General features: G+C 41.8%; 1 protein-coding gene across 2 annotated transcripts in view; it reads left to right on the forward strand.

Annotated features, from left to right (window-relative positions):
• Window positions 1-328: 328 nt before the first annotated feature.
• The window catches only part of SATB1 (SATB homeobox 1), a 120023-nt gene continuing 96541 nt past the window's right edge, over window positions 329-23810 (forward strand). For both annotated transcript variants that reach the window (XM_082193356.1, XM_082193351.1), the window contains exon 1: window positions 329-592. Coding sequence is in view for 1 of the 2 variants with exons in the window: in XM_082193351.1 (XP_082049477.1) it covers window positions 589-592 (4 nt within the window). In the remaining variant the exon portion in view is untranslated. The remainder of the gene's footprint in view (window positions 593-23810) is intronic.

Below are 23810 nucleotides of genomic sequence, written 5' to 3' on the forward strand. Positions count from 1 at the left end.
CAGCGAGCGCAGACGGCCCCGGCCGAGCCTCTCGCGCCTCCGAAGCTTCTTCGCTCGAGCAGGAGGAGGAGAAGCGGGGAGGAGAGGAAAACAACCACAACAACCACCACAAGAGAGAGGGGGGGGGGAGAGAAGAGAGACGCGTCTCCGCGGACTGGGCTGAGAACTGCGCGTAAAGCAAGAGCCCCGCGGGTTTTTTGGACACTTCGCTCGCCCGGCTGCCTGGCGGGAGAGTGCCCAAAGCAGGCGGGCGCCGCCTTCTCGTCGTCGTCGTCGTCGTCTTCCTCCTCGCCAAGCAGTTCAAGAGTGAAGGGGGGAGGGCGAGTGCTTGTGTGCGTGTGTGTTTGTGTGTCTGCATGTGTCTATATATGCGGTGTCTGTGTGTGTCTGCGCGCGCCCCCTCCTCCTCCACCACCACCACGACGTCGTCGTCCTCCTCCTCCTCCTCCTCTCCGCTCGCGCTCCTTCCTTTAAACGCCCACTCCCGATGGGTGAAAAGACAACTTGAAGTTCAGTGCAATTAACTTCGCCGGCGCCTGGGAAGCTGAAGGTGTCGCCCAGCCTCGCCCGCCCTCTCGCTGCGCTCTCATGAGTGAGTTTCCCGTCTTCCTTCCTTTTCGCCTCGGCCGCGCGCGCTCGCTCGCTTACAGAAAGCCCAAGTTTTCATTCTAAGGGGGGACTTGGAATTCGGTGTGGGAATGGATTTGGAAAAGCAGGATTTTGTTGTTCTGGGTGGCTTTTCATTTAACCGCAGCCGAGTTCCTGGTAGGGGAGACGCTCTCCGTCTAAGAATTCCTTTTTACACTCGTCCTGATTCATCGGGGGGGAGCGAGTGGCTTCCACCTCGCGCGCACGGACACCTGCTTTATTCACACGCGCGCACACACACACATAGGGGCGGGCGGGCGGGCGCGCGCCTGCCTGCCTGCCTTTTCCGAGTCAAGAAGTTGCTGGCGAGGGTCGCTGGGAAGTTTGCCTCAACTTCTTGAACCCTCGACCCGGAGTTTTGCCTCAGTTCAGCAGAAGTTTACATTTCTGCGGCCCGGGGATGCCTGCCAGGGGGGATGCTCGAGGGAGCAGCAGGAGGTGGTGGGGAAAGTCAGCCGCGCAGGAGAGGGGTGTGCGCGCGCGAAAGGGCGGCGGCGCACTCTGCTCCGCCGCCGCCGCCGCCGCGTGGAAGTGAGGGAGTTTTAAAAGGGCTTCGTCCCGAGCTGCTGCTAGGAGCGGAAGGAGAGCAGGAAGGTGCCGGACCGGGAAGAGGTCAGCTGGAGGTTCGTCTTGGCGGGAAGGGCTAAAGTTCTCGTGAGGGGCGGCGGCGGCGGGTGGGTGGTGGGTCCACTGGCCTGCCGGTGACCTTTGGAGGCGGAGGCGGCTCCCCACACAGGTGTACTTTCTCTCTCTCCACGTGAGGTCCTCCTCTTTCCCCTGGCAGAATCCTGCTCTTTTTCTTTTAAAGAACTGGGTGGTCCCTGAAACGGCAACCAAGGAGCCCAAGAGGAAATGTAATTTCATTTTTGGTATTAACCCATAAGGGAAGCTTGCGCTGGGAAATCTCGGAAGGGGGCCAGCTGGAGCGCCTCACCTTGCGCCAAAAGTCGCCCCGTCCGGGTCCTTTCCTGCCACCCCATTCCCACCCCCCATCCCCTCGCTCGCAAAGCACCAGTTGGTCACACGGAACCATAGTCACTCGAGGCATATATTATTAAGTTGTATCATAGTAATTAGGTGTTCTTTTAAAGTCCGAGCCAGAATTCGGTTTGCTCGCTTGAGCTCCCTATCTCTCGAGATCTGCCTCTGAAAAGCTTTGGCAGTGACAGCTTAAAACTTGTGCCTGAGCTGAAGTTTCTGTGGCGGAGAGATCCCGTGGCTTCTTTTCGAAGGCAGTTTCAGCCTAAGTTTCATTCAGGTTAGTAGTTCTAAAGTTAATTTGCTGGGCAGAGAGAGCATCCTTAACTTCAGAGTAAAGAACACCAAGGTGAAAGCACATGGTGCATTAACCGACCGAAGGAGATGATTCAGAAGCCAACCTTTATTTCTCCTGAGCATTAGTTTGGTCTAGTACCTTCATATACTTGTCTGCTTCACTCTGCTGGCAAACATTAGCATTCAAGCTTACATTTTTGACAAATGTGCAGACAGGAATAGCATGAATAGACATCTTAAATATTAACAACCTAAGCATCTGTTGTGAAACAAATTTAATATATTTACTCTGTTTTTCTCACATTGTTAAGAAAGGTTACAATATGTGCAAAATTGCAACTTTAGTTGGCAAAAGGAATTGACTGGATATTTTCCCTCCCGCTGTGTCTTCCAGAGTGTTTGAAACAATCGCTAGATATGAGGATCTTAATTTGGGCCATTGTTTTGAATAGAAAATGTGGGGAGCAATTCATGTTCCGCAGATGCATGAATATAGCTTAATAAGCTTAGGCATGTTATAAAACTTGGTTTTCTAATCTGTTCTGACACTTAGTTGTGTTTCAAATACATCAGTTGTCATTTAGAAACAACAGCACATACGCAGAATGTGAAAAATGCAGATACACAAGAAAGCATTCTGTGTTTGCATACTTAGATATATAAAGTGTGTCACATTATGTAAAGTCATTATTTGCAGTTGTTTCTTCCCCTTGCCTCAGATAACTAATGAACAAAAAATTATTCCAAAGTATGTTCCAAATATACTAATAAAAAAGGTAGCAAATACATCCAAAGCCATAACATTCCTTTTGTTTTCCCCAGGGGTTAAAAATAATTATTTGTGTTAAAATAAGTATATTCAAGCCAAAGCATGTAAATCAAATGTGCCCAGTTCATGGGGCCTAAAAAGGAACTTTCTGTTTTCATATGCTTAACTATTGATCTTTTAAATTGCATAGTAATTCCTTAGAGGGTTTCTCTTGTATCTCCTAACGAGAAAAGGAAGTTCAGGATCCTTACGTACATTATGGTAGAATCATCCCTGTATGCAGTGAGGGTACATTAATCTGATGGAGAAAACGCGCCACATTATTCAAATGCTGAATTGGAATCTGACACAGAGAAAAGGTTTTTGGCACGCCAGGTTATGACTTGTGTTATAGGCCCATGAGGTCAGCTGACAAGCACCTGTTCTGTATCAGAAATCTTATCATTACAAATATTGCTAAGCGAAGCACTACCTGCACAGTGTTGCAGGTATGCCTGTAATGCAAAATCCCTAATGACAGGTGGAATCTACAGCCCTTGTATAACTTGTACAGAGAAATCATTAAATATGTATAATTTCATTTTTGGAATGCTTCAAAGTGCATTCAGAAAAGCTAACTATATTAAGTGTTCCAATTTCTAGAAAAGGCACGGTTTTGCCAGATTTCTAAAATAAGAAATAAATAGAAGAGCACAAGATCATGGCATATTTCTTTTATTTAACATTATGTGTGAGGAAGAACTTGGGTTGGTTTCTCAGTGTGACTAATATATACCGTAGCAAAGAACTTGTAACTTATCAGTGTTAGAAACTATTACAGAAGGCTATATTCTAAGATTGACTAGTCTTATGTTGAAAATATATCTGTTTTTAGGGACACTGAGCTACAGCTGCTACTAATTTTATAAATACATATTTGCTGACATCTTAATTAAACATTAGAGTTAAACATAAAATAAAATTCCTTCTTCTTGTTAGTAGATACAGTGCGTGTTTTACAAGCTCCATTACGTCTTGATTCTTCCATATTTCTAAATGTCTGCTGAAATATTTCACATTTCTAACTGCCATCATCACATTTTAAAGCATCAATCCTTTTCAGGGTTGACGGAATACTTCTGTGGTTAAGACACAAGCCTCAAGTCTTTAGCTACCTGGGCAGCTGGGAGATTTCCCCTTTTGAGCTCAGCTATGGAACAGAATGGATAGTTTTATTGGCATTTCTGAAGTCAAGTACATTAATGTTCATTAATGCTACCTGTCTAGAACACAAGGGTGTATCTTCTGCCAAAAGCCCCTTATGCTGTAATGGGTATGAGACTTCAATAATCTGCTTCCTTTCTGGAATCAACACTTTTGACTTAAAGTCACAATATACCTACTTTTTATTTGCATTGCGTTAAGCTGAAAGAACAGGAAAGGAAAAATATTACTTACTTTCCAGGGGTAAATACCAGTTTATAAGTGAGTGCATGTATTTATATCCCTGTCGCCACTAAATAATGACTCCCGATTCCATTTTAATATCAACCTGGCAGTATTATCCATGGTAACTGAGTCTTCCTTGTTAGCATATGGGAGGGAAAGTTTTATCATTTAGGCCAGGGGCAACTTAAAGGAAAACTCCATGCTGCTTTCTGAGGCATGCTGGTGCCGATTTTAAAGAAGCAGTATCTAGTTTTATACGGTAAACACAGGATAAAATGCTGTTTCTGAAAAGTAATATGCATAGCAAGCTGCACAGAGCATCCATTTGAGCTGTTGACTATAAGGGCAGAAGCATATTATTAATAACTGAAAGCACATATGTGTATGTGAGGGAAAATGTTCTGCAAATCTGTCACTACGCAGTCTAGTGCATTTTAAAGAGCTTCACTCACAACAAAGTCATTCTCGTTTACAAAAGATACTTACAAATTTGATTGCTAAAGAAGTTAAAAGTGCACGCTTTAACTTTATTTAAGAACTTAACGTGTTCAGAATTTGTGAAATAAAGTTCAATAAGGTGTAAAGCCCTTTTAGCCGTTATACCTTTAAGTGAATTATGATGTGGTATTAACTTATCTGAGAGTAAGCCCCATTGAATTCAGTAGGACTTACCACTGAGGAAATATGGCTACATTTGCAGCCTAATTCACAGACTCCTATACAGAGAATACAGCAGTGGTCACTTTTTCAGGGTTTTCTAAGAAGTGCTATTAACTTGCAAACTCGCCACAGTTCCTTCCTAAATAGACTGCAGGATATCTGCTAAAGTATTTACTGACTTCTGCAGGGTGGCTGCCTACCAACATCTACTTTCACATCAGTGGGTAGCAGTTATTTTTTTCCATGAATACTAACCATAGCTAGGCTTCTAAATGGCACATAAGTTGAGACTAGTGTTACCAAACTCAGCTATGCCAAAACAATATTTTTAGAGTACTGCACAAAGTTGAATCAGGAGTAATTCTATGGACACAAGTCAGGTTAAATTCTAGAAAACCTGAGATCAGAAATAAAACCTGAAGAAGTTAGGTGTAACACACATAATGTAGCATGTGCGACTGTGGCATACGTACACCTTACTGTTAATTTCCGTTTTGCTGTTGTTGACTTAAGTGTTATATCTGACTAAGACACAGTAGACCAATAGACTTAAGTTAGTTACGATTTTAAACGTGTCAACTCTGTGTATGACTTAATGAAACCACACTTTTCTAAGGTAGAGTTCAACTGCAATCCTTAAGAGTGAATTCTGCTGACCTTAACAGGAAATTCTTTCTGAGCAGGCATGCGTCAGATTGTGTTGTAAATGAGTTGACTCTGAATATAAGTTCACGGTAAGATACGGTAGCATTCACATTGCCAAGGTCTATTTTTATCACTTTATGCAAAATATAGGTTTTCTTAAAGCTGTCTCCAATCTGCACTAGTAAACTATGGATTATCAAACGTATGTAGACTGATTCCCACCAGATTCCGTTCCTATAGAACACAGTGCACAGCCAATAAGATGGAGTCGTGCTACTCCAAATGTTCCTTTTAAATTAATAATAATAATTTAGGGAATAACGTGTCCTTAAGAACTATACATTCGAAGCTCAGATCTTCCCCTGGCATTTGAAGCCTTGGCCCGTATCACTCTGACTGGTGTTCTTTTATTTTATTATAACTCTTTATTTCAGCGCACTCTATAGATTTCACACCTTTATCAATATTTTTGTAGTTCTGTTAAAGGACTGGATACTAAGCTCTTGAAGAAGTGATCTTGGATGCTCACCTATACAATTTATTTTCAGATAGGCTACATGCAACTCGTAAAACAGGTTTTGTGCATCCCTTGATTGGAACCTTTCCCGCAATGCATTCCTGGGGTCCATGGTAGCACTAGGGACAAAATATATTGCTAGACTTGGTTTCACAGGTGGGCTTGAGGCATACCTGCATACACTTTATCTGGAAAATGTTCAGATATTTCTGGGGTGAATGGCACTGCCGTATAATGGCAAAACATTGTGGCTATAATTATGTAAGGAGAAAACCAAGGTGTAAAGAATTTCCTTGCAACTGAGAACCTTTTTCAGTGGTTAAAGTATGCAAAGGCTGTGTATTTATTATAATTTATGAAGATATCTGCTTGTTACAACAAATTTCAGCTCATTAACAAAATAATTTTTAATTTTAATTTGGAAACCCTGAAAAATATAATCTTAAAACTGGTTGTATGGTGGTAGAAAATAGTTGGTGTCTTTGTTTAGCTGTAAAAGCATAAAGCCCCCCCCCCCCAAGCAATCAAACTCCAGCTTTCACGTTTTAAAAAATCAGTGCCATTTCTCAGGATACACTGGCCTAATTCCCTTTCCTTATCAGTTTTATAGCTCTGACCCTACAAACCAGTCTGGCAGAGAAAATTTCAGACTGATAAGGTATCAGTGCTGTGTCATGTGACCTGTGACATCATACTGGTATTGCAGGCCTAGACAAAACATGAATCAATGTGAGAAGGACTAATATGCTAGACTGATAAGTGGATAACATACCTACTTCATGACGATTTTGGAAGTGTCCAGGTCCACAAAAGGCAGCTATGCCCATATGATCATACAAATCTAATACCTACAATTCGCGTGAGAGACAGCAAAGGTGTGAAGCTTCAATTGATGCTGCAGCTAAATCAGTGAAAGCCATTTGATAAGCTGTTGTCAACTAGACCTTCATACCATCATGGCTGACAGGGTGAGTGCATGGCTAGTACAATAAAGTTATTTGGATAGTGCCTTCCTAGAGCTCTCTGGGCACGATTCAAAGTGTGATCATCTTGTAACCATATGGTTTCATTTCCACTGAACCTGTAATCTCATTAACCTGCTGTAGTTGAGCTACCCATTCGGTGATGGAAATGAGCTCTTGCATGATGTTTAATATAACCACTATGTTTCAAAATGTACCTTAATAGTCCCAAATCTTCTTTTCTAGTGACCTTTAAATAAAAACAAAACAAAAGCCACAACACCATACCAGCAAAATGGGTTTAGTGTGCATGTGTCTTATGTAGTTGTTAAATAAAGACATCAGACTATGTAGAAAAAGATTCCCCAAATTTGCCTGTTGTATTTTCAGGCTGTGTCTTTCACATATAGGTTCTGTCGCTTTAAAAATGCAGTCTCCTCTATTTGCCCTATTAATTGTTGATATGTTGCCATCCATGAGACAAAAATTAGAGCTGTAATTAAATAATCATGTGATGCTCCTTAGTGCCAGTGAGAGCAAACTCATTTTTCCAGGCCCTGATGGTCACTGATTATTGTATTAGTACGGGGCTTGCTTTTTTATTTTTTATTTTTTTGTGAACAGCTACGTGTGTTAACCACTGGCCTTCTTTTTAAAATTAAAGAAAGTGGGAAACGCTAAGTCAGTTAATTGGCTAGTAGTCCATTGGGACTTTAAACAGACTTGCCTTTTCTGCTTTTGGTCACGTGATTGGGAGAACTACATCAGTGATGTGGTTTGTGTGCCATTTAATTTACACTGGTGTTTTGGCTGGGGTGGATGCATATGGGGAATGCCAGGAGAATTACAAAAGGAGCAGGGTATTAAAATTCAGAAATGATTAAAATTGAAATAAAAGGATGCTGCTTCTTTGGCAGTACTCTGGCAGTCATAATGACACACAGAGATTAGTTTCCACCTTCATCTTTTCCTTCTTTTTCATTTCCTCTTGTTTATTGTTGACATATTTTCCTTATGCCTCTGCTTCTCATCTCTGTGTCTCTTTCAAATATTCCTAATGTTTTTCCTCCCTTTCTTTTTAGTATGGAGAAGCTTACTTAACCTTATTATTACAATAACAGAATAGCTTATTAATATTTAATATCCATGTGTGTTGACATTTTTTTTAAAAAAAAAGTTAGGTCACCTCTATTAAACGGCATGTCATTTTATTGTTTGTTAATCCTTGTGTTGCTTTTAAGAGTTTCTGAGATACTTTCTTCTTTTAGTGGCGATTTAGCTTGTAATATTTAAACACCTGTGTTAAGATACTTGAAGGGGGGGTGTAGAAAATAACTTATCAGTCATGGATAATCAGTTATGCATGAATTCAAATTTAACAGATGGACGTTGGGAGTTAAAAATTTCTCGTTTGGCTTCATGGGGGTTTTTTTCTGTTTGTGCGACACCTGTCTCTTATGTATAGATAAACATCTAACGTAGTTTACAGTCTTTCTTAAATCTTTGTGCATTTTTTTCCCTTGCGAAAATTCACTTCTCGCTGATTCTCTTTATGTTTAAGGAGCTCTTATACAGACTACAGTCACTTGTGAAAGCATGCTATTAGACTTCTCAGTTGCAGATATATGGCACGTCATGGTTCAAATGTATTAACCCAGTTCAGAAGTCCCTACGGCATTACAATTGAAGAAAGCCGACCTATGAATATGTGTGTATATTTTGCTGCAAACATATGTGCTTATGCAGTTTTGCATATTCAGGTTATTAATATAGATTATGAAGTGATACATAGATGAATAGAACTACATTCCAAAATGATAAACTGGAATATTGTCTAAGAATTTGATTTAACAGAAAATTTGGCTACCTATATTTCATGAGCCAATGGGCAGAGTTAACAACAGAGACTTGCTGTAGATTACTCTAGTTAGTCATGTAGGGCATTACATTTGAGAGAAGCATTTCTGTATAATGGCTAAACTCACACACTCAGGAATTCCAGAAAATTTCAGCCAAAGAACTGCATGATTCATTTAGAAACTTGCACAATTTTATATCTTCACCAAGTTAAGTGGTGTAGATATTGAATTAATCTTGGGTTAGGTGAAAGCTATTATTGAACTTCAAGGAACCAGAGAAATAGAAAGTTGCACCTAAGGGTTTTGCTTTCAACAACAGCTTATTATGAATATATATATATATATATATATATATATATATATATATATATTGTCCAAGAAAACATGACCACACAAATGTGAAAAAGGAAAAGATGATAAACCAGTTGTTGGTTTCTTACAGTGGCACTAACCACTATAAATCATCTGTAGTTGGAAATCAAGCAGCTATAATGTATTCACCCCCAATATATCCCCCCGCCACCATGACAACACTTATGAAGTGCCTTAAGCTTATGTGAGTGTGCACAAACCTATAATATCATGTTTCTGATATGCAATTTCATAGAAGGTATTGTGTTGCTGCTTGTGTCTATTAAAGAATATTTGGTACTTTGGAAACTGCAGTACAAAATGTGGTTAAGTTGTGTTGGATTTCCCTTCCTCCTTTTAAAATAGAAATATATATTGGTTGTATGAGGGTACAACTCAAGTCTTTAATCATAGAAGTTACTTTTCTTAAATTATTTGCATTTTAAAACCGAACCATGATGAAGAGAAATCTCCAAAATAGGAACCTCAGAATAGCGAAAGGTTTAAATATGCACTTGGGAAAATGCTATCTACTTTTAAGTGTAATTGCATGGGGGGAGAGATTTTGTATTAAAAGGAAATGTGAAGGGCAGTATTTGAGGCAAATGGTTTTGAGCAAATAAGCATAGACTGAAATCCCATGCATGTTTACTAAGTCCCATTGAGCTCAATAGGCCATACTCCTTAGTAAGTGTGCTTAGGATAGCAGCTATAGAGTATTGCCTTTAGTTTTTGCATTTTTAAAAGAAAATATCAACTAATGCATATTAGCTTTAATATCAACTAATGCATATTATTTTTAACAGGATATGTGCTACTGTGACTAGATTATTACTCTCGCAGTCTTACTTGGGTTGAAGCCTTAGCATAGAAAGTGTGTGGATTCACACCTGCAGTTGTTTGCTGCATGTACACCTGAAAGTGTGGCAGAAGATGTATGTCTTTAAACATAACATGCAGGGGACATGCATCATGGAGTTGCAACCAATCACACTCTCCCAGAGCATGTGCATTCACCACATGTCCCTTGAGTGCTGCCAGCTGTGCATCTTTTTCATACTTCTCATGTTTACCACAACAAATATTTGTGTGCATGCAGCAAACATGGCTCCTCCATAAAGTTATGTATCAGCCAGTCCTAAGAGAACTGCTAAAACCTGACAAGCTTAAAAACAATCTAACTTTGGTAGGATCCTATCTCTAATTACCGATCCAAGTTAATTCCTATTCAAATCATTCTTCATCTAAATAAAATTCCTTCCCAAAAAACTCCCGTATCATTGTTAACAGCAAGCTAAAAGTATCTTGGTGAAGGAAAAACGTTTAAGGTATTCAACACCTCATTTCTTTGATTATTAACCTACTACTGTGATGCTGCTCTTATTTTCTTACACTTGAGCACAACAAAAATTTAAAGAGTTCTTTTAGAGGTTATATGTGGCTAAGAGAGCGATTACAACTCCTGTTGCTTGGTTGCTTTTTGTCTTAGGTTCCTGAGAATGATATTGTACACCACACCCCTTAGAGAATTTTAATTCTAATTTACAATCAGTTTATAAATTTTTGAAACAATAAAAAAAAAATTGAATTTCAACTATTATAGGCATAGACCGATCTTCAGCTCAGTCCTATGAATTCCTGCTGTTGTGCCGGAACTTGTTTTAATGCAAGCTTATTGGGAATATGATTCCAGTCAACATCCCAGAGTCTTTTTTGAACTGTGAGCTTCACACTGGTGCCACAGTGAATTTGGTCCTGTTATTTTGATATGTAAAGGACAGTGTTGTCACTCCCCTGCCTCTACCAAGACTGCAGTTTAGGGGAAAGCTGGCAGGAGCTAGAGAATATCTGGTTCTGGACAACTCATCCCTTAGGGGTGATTATTTAAATGCTTCAGGTTTTCAAATAGGGTCCAACTTGGTAATGAACAAATAGAAATAAACGAAGCTGTTTAAAGGGATCAAAGACTTGCAGGAAAATTGCACATAAAAGAGCATTTGAAAAGAGATGCAATATATAAACGTTTATATGCTAATGTCAGAAGCCTTGAAGCAGAGATGGGAGGATTTGAGTGCTTGGTACTAAAAAGAGAATATAGATATAGTGGATATATCAGAAACCTTGTTGGAGCAGTGGAAATCATTAGGATGTGGATCTCCGAGGATATAGAATCTTTAGAAAGAAATGTGTTGGGGATCATGTTGCTCTGTATGTCAGAGGGCACAGATTCCCCCCAAATAAACAGAAAATGTAAGATGCACAAACTGCTCCACAGAATCACTGTGGGTGGAAATGCTAGATGCCAAAGGTAATTTAGTACTGCGGGCATACGACCAAAGCCCCTGATGAAAACTCAGAAATCAGGAAGGCAGCCGAAGGGATAAATGTTGAAAAATGTGTGGCTAACCCTCACATTCACTGGCTAAATGTACATTTAGGTTTTGCAATTGTGACTTTAAACAATTATAGTGTAATCCTATGCATGTTTACTCAGAAGTCGCTGTGTTCAATGGGACTTACAACCACAGCAAGTATGGTTAGGATGGCAGCTGTAGTCAAAACAATTACAGGGCAATCCTATGCATATTTACTCAGAAGTCACTGTGTTCAGGGGGACTAAAAATGTGGTTGGGATTCCAGCTGTAGTTGCTTAGCAGACTAGAGAGAAGGCTTAGGCTTTATCCTGAATGGTGCTGAGGACCTGGCACAAGACAGAAGCACTGTCGAGCTGTTCAGCTGAGCTATATGCACACTCTGCCGCTCTGCCGGTGAGTCTTGGGGAGGACCGCTCCCCCTGCAAGCCCATTCTCCACCTTGGGCCTGGGGGCGGGCCCCAGACTCCACCTCAGCATATAAGGCCCCAAGGAGGCCTCGGGACATCGCTGCTGCCGCTCTGCCGGTGAGTCTTGGGGAGGACCGCTCCCCCTGCAAGCCCATTCTCCACCTTGGGCCTGGGAGTGGGCCCCAGACTCCACCTCAGCATATAAGGCCCCAAGGAGGCCTCGGGACATCGCTGCTGCCGCTCTGCCGGTGAGTCTTGGGGAGGACCGCTCCCCCTGCAAGCCCATTCTCCACCTTGGGCCTGGGAGTGGGCCCCAGACTCCACCTCAGCATATAAGGCCCCAAGGAGGCCTCGGGACATCGCTGCTGCCGCTCTGCCGGTGAGTCTTGGGGAGGACCGCTCCCCCTGCAAGCCCATTCTCCACCTTGGGCCTGGGGGCGGGCCCCAGACTCACCACCATCACAACTCGAAGGACACTGCTGCTGTGGCAGCAAATGTTTAACCGTGTTATATATTTTAAAGTGTTTTAAAAGTGTTTTTATTTTTTACTTTGTTGTACCACCAGAAACGGTGGTTTTTTATCCATGTATTCTTATTTGTTTTGTTTTATTTTGGGTTGGGGTGGGACGGTTTGTTGAGTGGGGTGGGGATTGGTTTTGCTTTGGTGTAATTGTTTTTTTCTTTTTTTTCTTTTTTTCCTGTTTGTTTGTTTGTTTGCTTTTATACTTTGTAAATGGAGGCGAGTATGAGGCCTGGGATTCCTACTGTGGAGGGGCGAGGGAGGTATGGCGGTGGGGGCAGATGGCATAGGCGAAGGGGATCGAGATATGGATATGCTCGTACCCCTTCCAATCTGCGCCCCATCCCGAGAGACGAGGGTAGGGTGAGAAAGGATTACTCACCTCCGTCACTGGTGTTGTGCAATGCCAGGTCTATAGGCAACAAAACCGCCACCCTGCGAGACTTCATCATCTCGCAGGGGGTCGACCTGGCTTGTGTGACGGAGACCTGGGTGCGCGAAGGGGTAACTGTTACCTTACGAGAGATGGCGCCCCCGGGTTTCTCCGTCCTCCACCAGTCACGGACTGTGGGCCGGGGGGGAGGGGTGGCATTATTAATCCGGGAAGACTGTTCTTTCAGGGCTCTACCACCGCCATCGATCCCCGGCATTGAATGTGTTGGCCTAGTGTGGGGCTCCGAGGTGAGCTTGGCTGTCTGGCTGGTGTACCGGCCACCTAGCGCACCAGCAGCCACCCTGTCAGGCCTGCTGGAGGCGGTGGCCGGCTGGGCCTTGGAGTTCCCTAACCTATTGGTATTGGGGGACTTCAACATCCATGCCGATGCCACTCCCTCCTCACAGGCTCTGGACCTGGTGTCTTCCATGGCGACACTAGGGCTCTCCCAGTTTGTTTCGGGCCCCACACATCAAGCAGGCCACACGCTGGATCTGATCTTTGGCGTCGGTATAGATGTGATCCTGTCTCCTTCGATGAAGGTGCCATGGTCGGATCACTATGCTCTGAAAGCCAGGATTGATGTTCCACCCCCACCCTGCTTAGGTGGTGAGCCGATTTGGGCTCGCCCGCGGAGGCTGATGGACCCTGATAGATTCCGTCAAGCCTTGCGGGACCTTTCTCCCCCTGGCGACTCATTGACTGAGCTTGTTGAGGGCTGGAATACCCAGCTCCTGGCAGCCATCAATGAGATCGCACCTAAGCGCCCTCTGCGACCCCGCAGAAACCGGGCTCCCTGGTTTACTGAGGAGCTCCGGAAAATGAAGCGGGACCTCAGACGGCTAGAGCGAGTATGGCGGGGTGCCCGTGACGGAGCCTCAAGAACATCTTATAGGGTTTTTATGAAAACCTACGAGATGGCAGTGAAGGCCGCCAAGAAGTCCTACTTCTCGGCCTCCATTGCATCCGCTAGCTCTCGCCCGGCACAATTATTTAGTATAATTCGGTCTTTAACGTCCCTCGAAGGACAGCCAAATTTAAATAACAATTCGACACATAGCTGTGAGGCATTTGCGAGCTTTTTTGCGGAGAAGGTCCTGTCGCTCCGCCATGACCTCCCTGCCAATTTGGATACAATAAAAGAACTGGAGGCCCCTCGACTGTCCTCGGGTCCAGTATTGGACCACTTTGACCGGATATCCCCAGCCGATGTGGACAGACTCCTCCGAGCTGGAAAGCCCACCACTTGTCCTCTCGACCCGTGCCCGTCTTGGCTGATTAGAGCATGTCCAGACGAGGTGCGGGCCCCCCTGGGGGATATCATCAATTTGTCCCTTGGCATCGGGACATTCCCAGGGGAACTGAAGGAGGCAGTGGTGCGTCCGCTCTTAAAGAAAACATCATTAGATCCCTCAGATCTATCCAATTACCGCCCAGTTTCGAATCTTCCATTCCTGGGCAAGGTGATTGAGAGAGCGGTTGCTGAACAGCTTGGTAGGTTTCTGGATGAAACATCGGCTCTGGATCCATTCCAGTCCGGCTTCCGCGCTGGTCATGGGACCGAGACGGCTCTGGTCGCCCTAACAGATGATCTCCGTAGACAGCTGGATCGAGGCGGGTCGGGGCTGCTGATTCTTCTAGATCTGTCAGCAGCTTTCGACATGGTCGATCACGAACTTTTGGACCACCGCCTCGCCGACGTGGGGATCCAGGGCGCAGTCCTTCAATGGCTGCGCTCGTTTCTCTCTGGTCGGGGACAGAGGGTGGCGCTTGGGGGGGAACTGTCATCCCGCCACTCCTTGGTGTGTGGAGTGCCTCAGGGTGCGATTCTCTCCCCGATGCTTTTTAACATCTTTATGCGCCCCCTCGCCCAGCTTGTCCGGAGTTTTGGGCTGGGCTGCCATCAGTATGCCGATGACACCCAACTCTATCTGTTGATGGATGGCCATCCTGACTCGGCCCCAGACACACTGATCAGATGCTTGGAAGCTGTGGCTGGATGGTTACGTGGGAGCCGGTTGAAGTTAAATCCTTCGAAGACAGAGGTCCTCTGGCTGGGACGGGACGATATGGGATTGAGGGGGCAACTCCCATCTCTTGCGGGGGTGCAATTAGTGCCAGCACCGTCCGTTAAGAGTTTGGGTGTAATCTTCGATACCTCCCTCTCTATGGAGGCGCAGATTGCAGCTATAACAAAGGCGGCATTTTTTCATCTCCGCCAAGCTAAGCAGTTGGCCCCTTACCTCTCTCGCCCTGACCTAGCCACTGTGATCCACGCGACGGTCACCTCCAGACTGGATTATTGTAACTCGCTCTACGTGGGGCTGCCCTTGAGACTGACCCAGAAACTCCAGCGGGTGCAGAATGCCGCAGCGAGACTCCTTACGGGGTCTTCGCTGCGGGATCACATTCATCCGGTGCTATACCAGCTGCACTGGCTCCCAGTGGAGTACAGGATCAGGTTTAAGGTGCTGGTTTTAACCTTTAAAGCCCTATACGGCCTAGGACCCTCGTATCTACGGGACCGCCTCTCCTGGTATGCCCCACAGAGGAACTTACGGTCCTCTAATAAAAACATCTTGAAGGTCCCAGGCCACAGAGAGGTTAGGCTGGCCTCAACTAGAGCCAGGGCTTTTTCGGCTGCGGCTCCAACCTGGTGGAACGCTCTGTCACAAGAGACAAGGGCCCTGCAGGACTTGACATCTTTCCGCAGGGCCTGCAAGACAGAGCTGTTCCACCAGGCCTTTGGTTAGGGCACAGCCTGACTCCCTCCTTCAGCAATCTTTACAATACTTTAGTTTATGGTTGCCATTAATTTTGATTTTAATTAATTCTTATGATGTTTTTATATTGTTGCACTTTTTTAGTGTTGTTAGCCGCCCTGAGCCCGGCTTCGGCTGGGGAGGGCGGGATATAAATAAAAATTTATTATTATTATTATTATATATTTTGAGACAAAAGTTCAATTTGGCCAGGATTAATTTCAAAATTGTAAACTTTAATAAAAGGGGAGGGGGAGTTGAAATGAATCATCATGGTGGAAAATCTTATTTACTGGCAATTGTTTAAAACCACTATAATCAAAGCTGACCTAGAATGCATGCCACAGAATAAGAGAGGTGCAAACATTTCTGGATTACCCAATAGGCAAACTGTGTACAAACTGTTCAGGGCACCAGCAAAGCACGGCACCAAAACAGTGTGTGTGTGTGTGTGTGTGTGTGTGTGTGAGAGAGAGAGAGAGAGAGAGAGAGAGAGATTGACACTTGATTAAAATAAAAAGGCTCATCAGATTAGTCATAGTGAGAAAAATCAGATCCTTACACTCCTACGGCACACTTCTCCGACATTTTTCTGTTCTCTTTTTATTACTGTACTTATCTCCACCCAAACCAGGAAGCGTCCTACTAATGTAGATTGAAATAATACGAGGAAATCGGACCCTGTCATGCGTTTCAATGAACCACCTTTTATTTTATTTTTAATTGTCCAGTTTTACATTATAATTTAATATAGTTTTTATTTTTGAATTATAAATGGGGGGAGCACAATAATCTTCTCTAAAGGGCCTCTAAAGGTCTAAATCCAGCCCTTTTGGACAAGGAAGTTCAAAAGGATGACAGTGTTGTTAACAGAGTTTAAGGAAGCTATAAACACAAGCATGTTTCTTTTAAAAGGTATAGCCCAATAAGGACAATAAAAAGGAGTAGTCACTCTGGTAAAATAAAAACAAATGGACAATAAGGCAAGGAAAAAGCAAAAGCACTGGAAGAGCACATTTTTAAAAACATGACAATAAATAAATAAACATATATATAAATCAGAATCAGAAAGCCAGTTCTGGACCACCAGATGACAAACTGCGAAAGGTTTACTAAAGTTATCAAAGACTGCAGAGAAGCTAAATTATTTGCATCAGTTTTCATGTGACATTATTAGATAAATACCCGTTGAGGAGAGGTATCTGAAGAATTAAGACAAGAGAAAAGAGATGAAGTTCTGATGCTAAGAAATTACAAGATAAAGTCACCATGTCCAGAAGATACCCAAAAATTCCTAAAAAGCTCAAAACTGATATTGTTGCTTTTTGAACAAAAATATGCAAATTATCACTAAAAGCATATATCCTGGAGAATTAAAAAGTAGCCGATGCATCATTGCTTTGAAAAAAAGAAATATATAGGGGAGATAGGAAATTACAGACGCATCAGCCTAATTTCTCTACTAGGTAAATTGGTAGAAAGCATTATAAAAACCCAAATTATAAAACATATGTATAAAACTACCCTTGATTAAAAAGAATGCAAGGAAAGTCCTGTCACACCAGACTTCTGAAATTCTTTGAGAGTATTGTCATATTGGAGTAACCCAGCTGACATTGTTTTTGAGGATTCCAAAATGTTTTTGACAAAGTCCCTCCTGAAAGCTTCCTGAATAAAGTTATTCCAGATAGGGATAAGATGATGGGTCCTCTTTTGTGCCAGAACTGGTTAAAGAACAGGAACCAGAGAGTAAGAACAAATGGACAAGGTTTTTATGACGGAGGAAGAAAGCAAGCCCTCCCACTCAAAGACCTGAATCATCAGATAAGCAGTAAGGTAGCCATAGTTTAGTTGTGGGTGAGACCATTAATTCAGGATGGAGAAAATTCATACAAACTTTCAAGGGCTTCAAAAGTCCTATCCCAAGTGGCTGACTGGGCAAAAATATGGCAAACGAAATTCAGTATAACAGAGTGGTGCACACTGTGGCCATTCTTCTCTCTCTCTCTCTCTCTCTCTCTCTCTCTCTCTCCAACTATCCGCAAAACAGATAGCTCAGTGCAAAGCCTAACTGGAAAAGAATATTAGACTAGATGGACTCTGGACCTGGCCTACCAGACTCTTAAGTTTATTGACACATTCTTGCTATTTCTTTATTTCTGGCCCAAAACATCAGCTGGAACAAAGTATTGTCCCTTTCTACAGTTCCAGTTTCTGGGTTGGCTACTCTAGTGGGTAGATGTTGAGTATGCATTTCTGTGTACCCACACATTCAGGAAAATGTGTGGAAGGAATACAGGGCTGTCTAGAAGTTAACTTGTAAAGGATGGTTAGCTGAAGAAGGTGAACACCTGCAGTAGCAGTCGTTGGATGGGAACTGATGTGGCTCTTTCAGAACCATCATTCTGGTTTACGTTCCTACCGGTTGTTATAGCAAAGAGCAATTGTGATCATTTGTTGCCTTGCATAACTTTCAGGGGAGTGATTGTATATAGAGGCTGTTCATTTCTGTTCTCCTGGTGAGAGCTGGAGAGGTTAGGTGATCTCTGGGTAAGAGATGTAGAAAAAAGGGTAAAGGAAAATGCTGTATTGCTCTATGCACTTTTAGATAATTTTTTGTTTCAGTTCAGAGGAAGAAAGTAGGAGTGTGTGTGTGTGTGTGTGTGTGTGTGTGAAGGCAAGAAAGCCGCCCCCCAGTTCTATGATTGGAAGAAATTTCATGGAGGGGGAGATGAAGGTGCACCTTTTCCAAATTCATTCTGTAAGGAAGATACAGCCTTGAAAACTCGAGCCAGGAAAATAAATGGAGGTTGTATTTTATTGGCAGGTAAACCTGTGTCTTCTGCTTTACAATTCCAAATCTTTTTGGGGGTGGAGGAGATTCAACAATAACTGAGGACTTGATTCTGAATGAAAATGAACTGTCTGTGGTCTACTGTGACCTGCTTGCAGATAAAGCATCTTGCATATGTTACTACATGAACCAAGGAGGAGTCTTGGAATTCTTGGAATAGTCTTAGGTGATTTCACTTGAGGATGCCAACAGGAGCCTTGCAGATGTGCTCTTTTAGTTCTTTTAACCAGTCGAAGAGAGCTGTCTCTGCAAAAGAGATGTTCCTGTCCTCTTGAACAAGGCAATTGTGATAACTGTTACAGTATCTACTTTTGGATCACCTGCATTTACATTCAGTTTCCTGTCTGCCTTTTGGGGGCACCACTGAATAGGTGGTGGCTTGGAAGTTCCAGGGACTTTTAGATTAAAAATGGTTATATCTTTATCAGTCTGAATTGCTTCTCAATTTGATTTTGAATCCAATTTAAAGTGCTGGCATAGCCCTAAATAGCTTAGTTCCAAGTTACCCAAAGAAAAAACTTCTCCACTGAGTTCTTCAGGACATGTCCTTTTTCTGAGCCCCTTCTCTGAAGCCAGGTTGGTAAGGACAAAGAGCAAGATATTCTCAGTAGTAACTCCAGCTTTTGGAATTCCATCTCCAATCAAGACCACCCAGTGGACTTTATCTTTGACTTCTGGAAGATAGTTCAAACTTCTATTTCAGAACAAATAGTGGATGTCCTTTTAATGGACTGTTCCCTGCCCCCTTACATTATATTTTCTTGTTTCTTATCACTTTAACTGATATTGTTTTAGATATGTGCAGTGTACATTCTTCCCAGCAGTAAGCCCGACTGGGTTCATTGGGACTTATGCCCAAGTAAGTGTGTGTAGCATTGTACTTTTAATGCTGTAATCCTCCCTGAGGGTCTTTTTGGATCACAGTGCAGGACATAAATGTTAAAAGTACATAAAATAATATTTCCAACATACATTTTATATGTACGCATCAAACAGACTACCCTATCCACTCTCAAATACCATGTTCCAAAAAGCAGATTTTTTAAAAGATCCACTCCTCTTCCAGCTATTAACTCAAATCCTTAGCCTACTGATTATTTAGTGCCTGGAATAGACAACATTTAAACGTGTTATTACCCTTCATTATGAAATACTGAATTCTCTAAGATACATGGTACTTAAAAACAATACCTTTAAATCACAGGTATCTAAGGGATTAAGTTGCTCTATGGGCCAGTTGTTTTTCATCTAGCAGACCTACTTATTATACAATGCTAACTTTCACCCTTGCCCATTAATTTTCATCCGAACTATATTTAGTAATTCCCAGTGTAGCACTTAAATGCAGGATGTGGGGTGGGGAGCCATTTGAAAAAGAGCTATGTTATCTGGAGATGTAGCGAATATCAGTCTGATTGGGTGACGATCTGGTTTCTGGTCAACCCAATGAAAATGTTTGAGAACTTCACTTTGTCAACAGTTGGTTAGATTGGGGAAACTTGCATGTTTTTAGCAATTGCTAAATATTTGTTTATCTTAATTTGTGTTGCTTTGTTATGCTTTGCAAAAATCCTTTCCAGTAGGAAAGTCATCATGGGGCAAAAGGTGGCAGGTTGGTCGTGGTTTAAAAGCTCTATACCTCTTAATACAATTGTGTGGGTATACAAGCAAGAGAGAGATATTCTGCTCATGTCTTGTTTGTAGGCTTCCCATGGGCATCTTGTTGGCTTGTGTGAGAAAAGAATGCTGGACTAGATAGGTATCTGATTCAGCAGATACCTTCTTAATATTTTCCGAAAGGAAGACGCCAACATATCCAAAGGATGCTTTGTCAGTTGACAGGTATAGTGAAAAGCACCTTTTAGTGGGTTACTACTTCTGTTACCTCAGAATATGTCCATTATGCATAGTTTAAAATTTGCCCGAAGTTGAATATGGTGCTCCAAGCTCTAAGACTGCCATCCTGTGCACATTTAAACTGCTTAAAGCTACTTTCTGCAAATGTATTTAAGTAACTATTCATAGGATGTATGTCTGCTACTTATTATCTCTCTCCTCTTCCTTTGTTTGGGTTTATATTACTTTTGTAACAGTGCTGTACTTTATGTGACATGAGGGACTGTTGCTAAAAGGAGGTGAAGAAAGCAACCCCCACTGTGTGCACAAGACATTTGTTTGGAATCTCTTCATAATGAAAAGAAACCACATGTCTCTCTGTAGTTCCATGCCACAGGGTTCCTATGACCCATTTGATCAACTACTAGTTACCATTTCAGAGCAACTTATCTGTAGGTTAAGTTTCATTTTTCTTAGTTCTGACACCCAAAGATTTCTTCTTCATAAATGTGTTGCAACTTACGTGCATTTAACCCAGGGGGCAGCAAACGTTTTCAGCAGGGGGCCAGTCCACCTTCTTGTGGAGGGCCGGACTATATTTTTTTAAAAAACAGAACAAATTCCTATGTCCCACAAATAACCCAGAGATGCATTTTAAATAAAAGCACACATTCTACTCATGTAAAAACATGCCGATTCCCAGATCGTCTGCGGGCCGGATTGAGAAGGCGATTGGGCCGCATACAGCCCCCGGGCCTTAGTTTTGCCTACCCATGATTTAACTTGTGCACATTTAGCTTTACATGCTTGGCAAAAAAAAACCCAAAACAACAGACTTTGGCAATTCTACCCACCATTGAACCCAATGGGTTTTGACTATATGTGATTTTGGCTTTAGCTTCAATCCCTGGAACATGACTGCCATGTAAATGGCAGGCTTACTATACTGTTAATTTAAGGAAAATACTTTTTCTTCATTTAGTCCGTTTATTTTACCAGTAATCTAGCTTTTGTGTAACATGATCCACATTCTGCTTATTAAAATAATGTATTGCATATAAAGCGGTTAAGAGTGTGAGCTGTGTCTACTCAGAAGCAAGTCCCCTCGAGTTAAATGCTGTTTACTTCCAGATAAATCTGTAAAGGATCTGCCTTATTGGTGGCAGATACACAAGAAAGGAATTTGCAACTACAATTAATTACAAGCCTGGAGAATTTACAGCAGTTTTCATTTCATAGAATGCTCTCAGAACATAACAAAGAGAACATAAATGCAAAATTTGTGTGATCACTCTGAGAGAGATACAGCTTTCTTGTGGCATACCCTACTGAGAATATAGTACTGAGATTACAAACATGTATTGCTAATTAATACCATAACCCCAAAGCTTTGTATAGATGTTAAAGTGGGTGTTAGGAAAGGGCATGACTCGTTGGTTAGAGAACATGCATGCTAAAGGTCACAAGTTCAATCGTTTGTTACTCCGCAGAGGGATGGGAAATCTCTCTTCTGACGACAGAGCTACTGCCAGTCACTGTAACCAGTTCTGAGCCTGACAGAGCAATGGTCTGACTCAGTGTAAGGAAACTTTCTGTGTTTCTACCAAGCCAGCTGTGGTAGCATGTTTTCTGTGTTAAGTGGGGTAGCACTATTTCATGTGCAATATAAATGTTAATATATTTATTAACATTTGCATCAGCCGCAATGTAAATGTTAAGAGCAAAAGTTATAAACTGGAAATCCAAATTCAAATGGTTGTTCAGATTTCAGCTTATTGACCAGCCAAATCAAGCACTTCCCAGCTGTAGCCTCTCTCCGTATTTGTGTGGGGATAAAATACAGACCTCTCTTACAAAATTGATATAAGTATTACTGAAAATAATGTGAAGGGCATTTAAGGAAGCATTTAAGCAGTTAAGGATTTTTTTACGAAATTGCTGACGACCCATCTAAGGTTCACAATAGGTACCAATGTATCTGAAAACTTACTAAGATTGTGCATTGCTGAGTTTTCCCCAGTTGCACATATGTTTGGGTCTAATCATCTCTCATTTCTGTGCCACACGTAACTTTATGTGACTCAAAATGGCGCTCTAATCTGACCGATAATTTGCTAATATAATAACTTGTAAAGCCAATGGTTAAGAAAGAACCTGTTTGATCAGAAAGCAGTTTCTAACTGTAATTGCAACTACTGATTCCATACTAATCAATTACAATGTTGTGCATCTTCCATTATTCAGATCCGTATTAACAAGTATCCCTGAAGCCTTCACATTTTCTCTACAGAAATGTGCTGATACCATCATTGTAAGTTTTACTCAGAGTAAACCCAGTGAAATTAATAGCCTTAACTTAGCCATGTTCATAAATTTCAATGAGTCCAATCTGACTGAGTACCAGCAATCAGTCACAATGTAATTTAGGGATATAGCACTGTTACATTTGGCACACAAATTGTTTTACCCTTTAATTTAAAGGTATGTATGCCTCAATTAATACCTGATCAGATGATCAAATAAAAATAATTGATAGTTTATATATTTTCCATAAACACTCTTCCAAATAGCCGGCTGAAAGTGGAAACTCTTTCCATGTCTGATTTCAGTGTATAAAATAAAACTAGTAAGTTTTGCTTGCATTGTGCTGGAGTGTTTTCTGTTCTCTATTTTGATATAAACTTCATGCCCTGAGTTCTAAAAGTAAAATGAAAAGTAAAATTGGAATTTACTGCTGGGGCTTCTAGGAGGAATATTTTGTCCTTGCTATAAGCTAAAGAGATAAAGAAACTAGCAGGTGCAGGAACAGCTTAGTGATAGGCTACAAAGAAACACAATGCAATGACTGCTTACAAATAGTATACAAGACGAACTATTCCCCCCATCCATTAGTTTCATTTAGTTAATAAAATTAGTATTTTATATAAAGTAACACCCCATTCCATTATACCATAGCAAAATATTATTCCACGTGTACACCAATGTTTTCTAAGCCATCTGTCCATAGCCTCTTTAAAATATAAACACACACCATTTATTCTGAAATTTGTACAGTTAATGAGTACGTGCACCCTTGATTTAAGATAGACATTTTCCTCTAATAGCCACGTCCCAAAACTTACTCAACCAGTCTTTAATTGCCAGAATATTGTGTTTCCCACTTAATTTGGCTAAACTAATATTTATTGCCACCAGCATGAGATGGATCAAGTCATGATGTTAATTTTGATTAATATTTTTCAGAATATAGCCTAATAGTAGTAATACAGTGGGTACCTCTTGTAGCACCATCCAAAAAATTTTCAGTGAACATTTGCAGGGTGGAATCTGTAGAGAGCTTTGATCTATGTTGTGGCAGGTTCCTAATACTGATCCAATTCCCGATCCACAAGAGGACCTCTTCTTTTATTCCATGATTACTAAACTTTTTAAACCAGATCACCTCTTTCTATATGCTTGTTGACACTCTTAAGAAAAATTCTAAAAGGTCCATGAGAAAATATTTGTCC

Source organism: Podarcis vaucheri (genome assembly GCF_965113315.1).
Source record: "Podarcis vaucheri genome assembly, chromosome: 12".
In the NCBI taxonomy this organism is placed as follows: Eukaryota; Metazoa; Chordata; class Lepidosauria; order Squamata; family Lacertidae; genus Podarcis; species Podarcis vaucheri.